Consider the following 10,152-nt stretch of genomic DNA (forward strand, 5'->3'; position numbering starts at 1 on the left):
CTCAAAGCCTTTGCAAAAAATGTTGGTTCACCACCAATATTAGTTGTTGATTATTTGGCACATGATGAACATTTTAGTTTTCATGTTTAACAAATTTGAATTTTTGATTTTAGATTGGATTTGAATTTGAATTGTGATTTGGATAAAGTGAAGATTAGCAACAGTAACATGATGAGATGACACCATTAACAGGGGATTACTATAGCATGACACTGGGGGTGTTACACACCGCCAGAGGCATTCATATAGAGTCATATTTTGTTCTAAATATCGAGTTGTAATTCTTGAGTTGTAAGTAAATAAACGTGTGATGATCTTCATTATTAGAGCATTGTCCTATGTGAGGAAAGGATGATGGAGACTATGATTCCCCCACAAGTCGGGATGAGACTCCGGACAAAAAAAAGAGGCCAAAGAAATGAGAGAAGGCCCAAATAAAAAAATGAGAGAAAAGAGAGAAGGGGCAATGTTAGTATCCTTTTACCACTCTTGTGCTTCAAAGTAGTACCATGATCCTCATGATAGAGTCTCCTATGTTGTCACTTTCATATACTAGTGGGATTTTTTTATTATAGAACTTGGCTTGTATATTCCAATGATGGGCTTCCTCAAATTGCCCTAGGTGTTCGTGAGCAAGCGAGTTGGATGCACACCCACTTAGTTTCTTTTTGAGATTTCATAAACTTATAACTCTAGTGCATCCATTCCATGGCAATCCCTACTCACTCACATTGATATCTATTGATGGGCATCTCCATAGACCGTTGATACGCCTAGTTGACGTGAGACTATCTCCTTCTTTTTGTCTTCTCCACAACCACCATATTCTATTCCACCTATAGTGCTATGTCCATGGCTCACGCTCACGTATTGCGTGAAAGTTGAAAAAGTTCGAGAACATTAAAAGTATGAAACAATTGCTTGGCTTGTCATCGGGGTTGTGCATGATTTGAATATTTTGTGTGATGAAGATGGAGCATAGCCAGACTATGATTTTGTAGGGATAAGCTTTCTTTGGCCATGTTATTTTGAGAAGACATAATTGCCTTGTTAGTATGCTTGAAGTATTATTGTTTTTATTTCAATATTTAACTTTTGTTTTGAATCTTACGTATCTGAACATTCATGCCACAATAAAGAGAATTACATGGATAAATATGTTAGGTAGCATTCCACATCAAAAATTCTGTTTTTATCATTTGCCTACTCGAGGACGAGCAGGAATTAAGCTTGGGGATGCTTGATACGTCTCCAACATATCTATAATTTTTTATTGTTCCATGCTATTATATTATCTGTTTTGGATGTTTTATATGCATTAATATGCTATTTTATATTATTTTTGGGACTAACCTATTAACCTAGGGCCTAGTGCCAGTTCCTGTTTTTTCCTTGTTTTAGAGTTTCGCAAAAAAGGAATACCAAACGGAGTCCAAACGGAATAAAACCTTCGCGATGATTTTTCTTGGACCAGAAGACACCCAGGAGACTTGGAGATGAAGTCGGAGGAGCCACGAGGTGGCCACAAGGGTGGAGGGCGCGCCCAGGGGGTAGGGCGCGCCCCCTGTCTTGTGGCCCCCCCCCCCCCTTGATCCTCTTGACCTAATTATTTTGCCTATATATTCACATATATTCCCAAACCACCAGAGGAATCCACGAAAACACTTTTCCACTGCCGCAACCTTCTATACCTGTGAGATCCCATCTAGGGACCTTTTTCGGCACCCTGCCGGAGGGGGATTCGATCACGGAGGGCTTCTACATCAACTCTATTGCCCTTCCGATGAAGCATGAGTAGTTTACCTCAGACCTACACGTCCATAGCTAGTAGCTAGATGGCTTCTTCTCTCTCTCTTTGATTCTCAATACCATGTTCTCCTCGATGTTCTTGGAGATGTATTCGATGTAATACTATTTTGCGGTGTGTTTGTCGAGATCCGGTGAATCGTGGATTTATGATCAGCTTATCTATGAATATTATTTGGATCTGCTCTGAATTCTTTTGTGCATGATTAAATATCTTTGTAATTCTCTTTAAACTATCGGTTTGGTTTGGCCAACTAGATTGGTTCTTCTTGCAATGGGAGAAGTGCTTAGCTTTGGGTTCAATCTTGCGGTGTCCTTTCCTAGTGACAGTAGGGGCAACAAGGCACGTATTGGATTGTTGCCATCGAGGATAAAAAGATGGGGTTTACATCATATTGCTTGAATTTATTCCTCTATATCATGTCATCTTACTTAATGCGTTACTCTGTTCTTCATGAACTTGATACTCTAGATGCAGGCAGGAGTCGGTCGATGTGTGGAGTAATAGTAGTAGATGCAGAATCGTTTCAGTCTACTTGATATAGACGTGATGCCTATATTCATGATCATTGCTTAGATATTGTCATAACTTTGCATTTTTCTATCAATTGCTCAGCAGTAATTTTTTCACCCACCGTATTATTTGCTATCTTGAGAGAAGCCTCTTGTGAAACCTATGGCCCCCGGGTCTATTTTCCATCATATAAGTTTTCGATCTACTGTTTTGCAATCTTTTACTTTCCGATCAATAAACCAAAAATACCAAAAACATTTACTTTTACCGTTTGTTTACTTTAGTCTATCTCTACCAGATCTCACTTCTGCAAGTAACCGTGAAGGGATTGACAACCCCTTTATCGCGTTGGGTGCAAGTTGTTTGATTGTTTGTGCAGGTATTGGTGATTTGTGTGTTGTCTCCTACTAGATTGATACCTTGGTTCCCAAACTGAGGGAAATACTTATCTCTACTTTACTGCATCACCATTTCCTCTTCAAGGGAAAAACCAACGCAAGCTCAAGAAGTAGCAGCTCTCCTGGGATTTTCTGCGTGTCATGGAGCTATTATCTGCTAATACTATTGTCTTCTCTTTTCTCCTCCCTAGCTGGTCTTGCTCATGCATGTTGTGTATAATAGATGATACCCCGCACGTTGTTGCGGGAATATTTTGCAATATATTTCAATGTGATTCGTTGGATGAAACATAAATATTTATTATATTTGATTACTATATAGTTGTAAATGTTTATTAAATATATATAACATAATATAATGAAAATTCTCATGTATGTTTGCATGTTGAGATGAGTCTTTTGTCATGCATGTTTCATGATGAAATGGCATGCTTACATGTTGAGAAACATATGATAGTGGGATCGACCTTTTCTAATGCATGTTGTGTGATGATGTGGCATATGCTTGCATGTTGAGAGAAATAGTTAGTGGGAGCTATCTATTTAGAAATAGAAGATTTAGTTGTTGTTTGTTACGATTTCACCAATCTCCAGTTGCATGGATAATGTAGTGTAGTATTTTTATAAGAAATTTTTGAGTATAACATAGGCTATGAACACATCCACAAAGGTCTACTAAAGAATTACCATGTGACACATGTGTATATCTCTGACATAGATGTCATCTCTAGAAAAAACAGTTTAAGGAGATACATTGAATGTCAAAGAAAGAAGTATAGAAATCACCCCAAATTCACTCCAGTGGAGCCATATCACCCTGAACAGTTTTAGGAGTCGACCAATTTTGGGTGGTTTTGTCTGGTATTTAGAACATTGACTCCTCTTCGCTTCTCCCCAAGTCTCTCTCTCTCTCACACACACGGTCGGCGTCCAGTTCATGGTTAACGTCTGAAATTATAATTATTCATGTAATGGTTCTTGATACACTTCAATATTAATGCATGATGATTATTACGTATTATTCATGAAATTTCTATGCAGTTTCATGGGGTACAATATGTCCCTCGTTTAAAAGGGTATGGCATATTTTGCTTGGCTGAGAACATGTTTCGACCAAGAATTGTTCTACTAACAATAACCAATTTTTTCAATAAATAAATAAATATATGCAACGAACAAATTCATGATGCCTAATGTGGATTTATATCTTAATACTCTTTTATGATGCAACTAATATCTCCAATCAATAAAGCTAGCCATCAACTAAATGAAAATTATGCCACGATGACCTTCGCTCATAGAGGAAATTGCACAAACCACCAACTATTGGGATTGATTTTGCATAGAACACCAATTTTAAGGTATGCTTCTTAGTGATCTAAACGCTCTTATATTTCTTTAGAGAGGGAGTACAAAAAATGTGACTCTCGGTGGACCATCCGTGATAGGTGGAAACCCGCTGAACAAGTTCACGCCCAAGGGTGGCCTAATCCTCATGTCGTAGTGTCGAATCGGGAGGGATAACTAGCTGCAAGCAGTCTGGATAACTAGTTTTATACCTGTCAAGGTTGGATGCAACCCGTACGTTGGGGATGATGTCTGAACAATCGCAGAACCACAAACCGGGACTAACCCATACAAAATGGCCGGAACTGTAGATCACAAATTAGGGGAAACCAGAGGCTCCTTCTCGCAAATCTAAATGAACTCACAAGAGCAAAGATAGTAAGGATCAGAGGCTCCTTCTTGCCGCATAAGCTTGTAGCTGAATGGTTTGACAAAATGTTTTTAAAAGGATGGGGGAGATGGGGTTTTATAGCAGGGGCAACCCCTTTTAGATAGTTCTAAAAAAGATTCAAAAGTAAACAACTTTGCATGGCTTCCTTGGGGGAGTAAGCAGTCAACTTTAAAAGTTGTTGGAGAGCTCCTCGAAAATTTGCGAAGCCTTTGACAGCCTGGACACCTTCCACGAGAATGGTTAGAACTTTTGACTCACAACTCCAAATGATGTGATGTTTTTTGCATTGGAAATTAAATTTGATATAGCTTCTGGTGATATACCTCTACGGCCCTATCTATCCTTCTAATGAGTGCGAGGCGCCAAAAGATAAGAGGTAAAAACCGATAGCATCAGCTTCACTTGAAACTTGTTTTGATAAAACATGTTTCTTTGACTTTGTTTCTTCATGAGCTGAGATATTATTCTCTTACTTCCATATTGCACCTGAAATAACCAACAAGAAGGAGATGAAAGTGCAGCCATGTGTTCAAAATTGTAGTATGAACTTAAGTTAGCGTTAACCTCGTCATTTGTTTGTTTGACGCAGATGATTATGATTTCTCCTTTGATGTCCGGGGATGTATCAATGGTTGCCATGTCCTCATCATCCCCCCCCCCCCCTCTTGAAAAGGAGCCATCCTCGACTCTAGCTGATCACATAAAGCAAAATAGGCCAGTACAAAGAAGCAATGCAAATACTTTATGGAATGGATCATTTTAGCTTCCACCTTTGCGTACTTCTTCAAATGTTTATGAATGTCAACATGATGTTTGGCTCGACTTAACAACTCCTTCCAGCTAACAATTCCGTGGAGTATAAACTTGTAACCAGTGATGACCATGTTCATATCATGCTCCCTCTCTTGGAGAAAAGTCGTCCCCGACTTCCTTATGTCTACAAAATAATAACACGAAGACAATAGAACATATCTTGACAAAGAAAAGATTTAATAATTATGTGCAACTTTTAATTTGGGTGGATCCTTTAGTGCCTCTTCAAAATTAAATTGTTGAATTGTTGACGTACCAAACATTTTATCTCTGATCTTCTTTAGATCTCGGACCATTTCACCATATGGTATTTCTGCTTGTCACCTTTGCCGGCCCAAAAGAAGCAAGATAGATACTTGGCGATGTCGTGGTGTAGGGATTCATTTAAACTATAGAATCCCATGATACACATCAGTAAACTCGTCAGTGAGGAGTTAATCAAAATAACCCGGACTGCCTTGGAGAGCCATAAACCTTGCCATGGCTCAATCCGATGTTGGATCTTGGTCACTGTTGGCCAAAGGTCCTTCTCAAGTATCTGCGAGTCACTAACCGGCATGCCAAGGTATGTTGTCGGGAAGGACCCAAGCCGACTGTTAAACCGGTTTGCTATCCGACGTTTCTCCTCATTGGAGTAACCTAATACCATAAAAGAACTACCGGAATGTTGCTTGAATTTAGTGTTTAAATCCCTCAAATTGAGCGCATGAATATTGAGTTGATTCCATAAAAAAACAAGGATAAACTTTGAAAGGTTTATATAGCGAGACTGAGTATTTTTAGAGGGGTAAAAAATAATGCTTACATGTTTTAGATGATACAAAAATGTGAGTCCCGGTGGACCATCTCGAACAAAGTCGAGTCAAAATTTGACTGAATTTACTTGAACAACAGACAGGGAGGCCGATCCTAAAAAAAAGGAGGCCGTGCCCGTTGAATATCTCCTCTTAGTTTCCATTGGCATAGCAAACCAACTTGTGGTTGGATGGTTAGAGGACCGCGGTATTCCCAGCCCATCAGGGTTCAAGTCCTGATGCTCGCATTTATTTCTGCCTTCATAGGGGTGAGTGTATGCGCGTGTATTAAAAAAAAAGTTTCCATAGGCAGAAGAAAAATCGCGCGAAATGAATTTTCCCAACATCGCGGTGGACATTTAAGGAGGCGCCTAATTTTTGGGCAGTACAGCGATGTTTACATCTTCATCCCCTGTTCCCTCGCTGCTAGACACCCATCTATTTCATCCTCCTTACTGTCGGCCCCTCTGATTCCGCCATCGAGGGCACAGGAGGTGTGCCCTGTTTAGGAACTTGGGACGGAAATCTGATCAATTGCTGCCCCCCATTCAAATCGTTGAGGTAACACAGGGTAAAAGACTGGCATGCCTTACGATTTCGTCGCCCCCTCTTCTTGGTTCGAATTCCTCCCTACTTTGCTTTCTAGTTTTGCTGGTGCACACCAAGTGTTTGATACTTGTTCTGCGTGGTTGGTTCAGAATTTCGTGGGGCCGCACAGAGGATAGATGGGGAAGTTTCACATCTGATTCTTCTTCGTCCCCTATGCTTGTTTTAGATTAGCTTTTGAAGCTGTATTTATCAGTGCAAAAAGATTAACGCTTGTTCCTTTCAGTGGTGCAGAAAGATCTATGATAGGTTACTAGATCTGGTGGCAATTGGTTGGTCAGGTGTGGGCGTGCAGTATGTCAATCTGGTTCTGCATATAGATGAGTTCAACTGCTTCTTCATAGACTTGCTTTATAAAACTGCATTTTTGACTACTACAGTTGTTTAGTTGTCATGTTGCTAGCATTATACGTCTGAACACCTAGCATAATTTCTTTCTTCCTTCGCGTGTTGTTAACCCGTTATTGCTGTGATAATGAAATCCTCCCAGAAAAGCAACAAATAAGCTTGGAAGACCAGAAAACACCCTATTTATTGCACTCTGAATTTACAAGGATTGCAATGCTCGGTCGAGCTATTCTTGTAGATTTTTTTACTCACTTAAAAGGGGACTATTATTGAACTCAATGACTCTACTGGGATTCAAAAGAAAATGGCACCCCTGAGTGTGTTTTCATGAGCCCGTGGTAGCACCCCTGAGTGCTAGCAATGCAGCTCCATACGCCGCCTCTGTCTGCTCTGCCTTCCGAACAGGCACCCCAAGCACTCTCTCCCGGATCGCCGTCCACTTCTCATTCTGCGCGCCTCCCCCTGCCGTAAAGACCTCCTCCACCGGCGTCGCGCCGAGCTCCTTCAGCAGTTTGTACCCACTGGCCTGCACCCATATACATATTCAGCAACATTTCAGTGCCCAGTTAAGTTCGTACATGCTACTCCTGGTTATCTAGCGCGCATGACTTAGTTAATCACCTCGATCCGCGCCATGGACTCCAGTATGCCATGCAAGTACTCCGCGTCGCTGTCGGGTCGAGGCTCCAGCCTCGGCTCCATGTCGGGGTCAGAGACAGGGAACCTCTCGCCACTCTTGGGCAGAGGGTAGTAGTCAAGAGGGGAAGGAGACGACGGGTCGATGTCCTTGCTCAGCGTCACCAGCTGGTCGTCGCTGAAGAGTTGCCGGAGCACCACACCGCCGCTGTTGGACGCCCCGCCGACGAGCCACTGGTCGTCCAGGCGGTGGCTGTAGACGCCGAACCTTGCGTCTTCCACGCGGACTCTGCTGACGAGCTTGATCGCGAGTGTTGAACCGAGCGACGTCACCTGATTGATCGATTACATGGTTCAGTTAGTACTACATGTAGGTATAACCATTGATTTCTTTAAAGAAGTTGCTGTGCTTATTAGATTTCTATGGCCGAACTAGAACTCACCGCTTTTCCTGCATCAGTGGTTCGTGCTGCAAGAAAGGCAGCGATGCTGTCGGTTGTCCCAGTGCAGACCACACAGTCATTCGAAAAGCCTGGTAATGCATATTTAGTCAGTCTAAGATGAACTAGTAATGATATTAGATTATTCAACTGCATACCATAGTACTGAAACAAAAATATGTCCCTTAACTTACCATATTGTGAGCGCACATCTTCTTTGATTGGGCCAATGGGAACTCCGGGTGCTCTGACAGAAGAAGGCAACATGTGTGAGTATGGCTGTGACATGAGCCAGCTTGGGTATGAGCCAATCTCTGGATCATACCCTACCTGCAGTAGGATACATTGCAGGAAAATTTATAAACCCATTGCCTTCCGTACATAGAACCTATGTGAAGATTTGCAACAATGTACTCCAGCTACCTTTAGAGTATTGTTGTAATCACAAACGCCATATTCTCCATGCAAAAGCCACAGCAGCCAGTCTGATTGGTGCATCAGTATCGCCGAATCGTTGCTGCCATTCGAACAATTCTTGTTCCACCATGAGACGAGCTTGCAGAGGGTGGACGAACCGGAGCACACGGTGTGGTTCGCAGGAGCAATCGAGCTGACCATGGGCAGCGCGTCGGGGAAGCTCTCGTTGTAGAGGAAAGGGCCGGCAAGAAGCTCTCCATTGTTTCTGCAGCTTGCACAAAAAAGGCACTACATTGCATTGGTCATCCGGTTTTATCATCCAAAAAATTATTGTACGTGGCTGTATTCATGACTCGACGAAAGTCTGCAAACCTATCAATGATGAGAGTGGTTGATGAAGTCCCATCAATGGAGATGGATGAGATTGATGACCGGTGAACGGGCGGGATGTCGCCCAGAAGCTGGAAGAGTGCTTCTCTCCACGAGCTTGCCCAGTTAGTGGTTTGTCCAACCTGCCTAGCAAGTCTCCAACCAAAAGGATGTACGAACAAGCTCATAAGGAGTGGAAAAAATCTAACTAAAAAATGGGTAGAGAGGTGACCAGGCTCTTACAGCAGCTGGGTAAGTTCTTTTGCCTTCGGCGTGGATGGCCCCTTGCTTGTCAATAAGAGCGTATCTGGCGCCGGAGGTTCCGAAGTCTATCCCAAGGTACAGAGGCCTGCCGGTTTCATTCCCCTGACGATCTTGTTGGTTGAGCATCGTGATCCTTATCCTCGACGAAGACGCAAGGTTCCGCACCCTGCCTAACCTCGACATTGGCAGGAAAAACGTACATTGAATCAAGTTTTTCCCTAGATACTGTTTAGAAACTGAATTAATTGGTGCATACAAAGTGTTGACTTGATTAATTACCTTGTTTTGCAGGGAGGCGAGACAGCGGCTTAGCAGAGAGGCTGAGGATTGGCATGGTGGGTGGCTCGATCCCAAGTGCATTGGTCAATTGCTGGGGTTGATTTGGTGATAGGAAGAGACGATAGACCTTGGGAAGAAGAGGAGGTGATGCCTGTTGGGGAAGGATAAGGAACCTTTGGACACAAGACCACCGTTGTGGCTGTGGGTTATGGGGCTGGTGTAACTGAACCGACCAGTGCGTCCGTTGTCCTCCCGGTTGTTCTTCCTTGGTAAATGGATGATACATATATAACCTGAAGGGTCGATAGGTTAGATCTGTTATTTTTTCCAGAAACTTTACTGTACTGTGTTAGTGTGACAGCCTTCTGCAATAGACCCGCATTCTTTTACTATCGAACATGCAATCAGGACTACTCCCTCCTTTCCTAAAATAAGCCTTTTTAGAGATTTCAATGCGGACTACATAGTGTAGATTCACTCATTTCACTCCATATGTAATCCATATTACAATCTCTAAAAAGACTTATATTTAGGAATGGAGGAAGTATTAAGCAAGCACTGTCAGTGCTTATTAGTTACAAATGCAGTTACCTACCTGCTAATAATGCAGTTACCCATTATCTATATCTATATTTATATGTATACCTACTTAATAATAAATGGGCTATTGCTACTAGCGGTACGTCACGGAAATTGCCCCCAAAGTTGCAAAGTATTACCCACCAATGCC

At 42.1% G+C, this 10,152-nt stretch overlaps 1 protein-coding gene across 2 annotated transcripts; it reads right to left on the reverse strand.

Annotated features, from left to right (window-relative positions):
• Nucleotides 1–7,176: 7,176 nt before the first annotated feature.
• LOC123180178 (D-ribulose kinase) lies at nt 7,177–9,691 on the reverse strand. 2 transcript variants are annotated; one of them, XM_044592146.1, is made up of 8 exons: nt 9,423–9,691; nt 9,123–9,313; nt 8,883–9,022; nt 8,517–8,775; nt 8,288–8,423; nt 8,097–8,185; nt 7,639–7,986; nt 7,177–7,543 (listed from the first exon to the last, which is right to left on the reverse strand). In XM_044592146.1, the coding sequence occupies exons 1-8, from the start codon at nt 9,475–9,477 to the stop codon at nt 7,343–7,345; spliced, it is 1,419 nt and encodes a 472-aa protein (XP_044448081.1). In that variant the 5' UTR covers nt 9,478–9,691; the 3' UTR covers nt 7,177–7,342. The 2 variants fall into 2 exon arrangements, with proteins under 2 accessions (XP_044448081.1, XP_044448082.1); XM_044592147.1 differs by having other exon boundaries at nt 8,883–9,035.
• Nucleotides 9,692–10,152: the final 461 nt, after the last annotated feature.

The sequence above is a fragment of the Triticum aestivum genome, chromosome 1D, assembly GCF_018294505.1.
Source record: "Triticum aestivum cultivar Chinese Spring chromosome 1D, IWGSC CS RefSeq v2.1, whole genome shotgun sequence".
Lineage (NCBI taxonomy): Eukaryota > Viridiplantae > Streptophyta > Magnoliopsida > Poales > Poaceae > Triticum > Triticum aestivum.

What these genes read in the sequence shown, in the direction of transcription:
- LOC123180178 (XM_044592146.1), bottom strand. Translation starts at nt 9,477, where the DNA reads ATGCCAATCCTCAGCCTCTCTGCTAAGCCGCTGTCTCGCCTCCCTGCA. An exon ending in ATTACAACAATACTCTAAAG is followed by an intron (nt 8,424 to 8,516) that starts GTAGCTGGAGTA and finishes ATCCTACTGCAG; the next exon opens with GTAGGGTATGATCCAGAGAT. An exon ending in AGATGTGCGCTCACAATATG is followed by an intron (nt 8,186 to 8,287) that starts GTAAGTTAAGGG and finishes ATGCATTACCAG; the next exon opens with GCTTTTCGAATGACTGTGTG.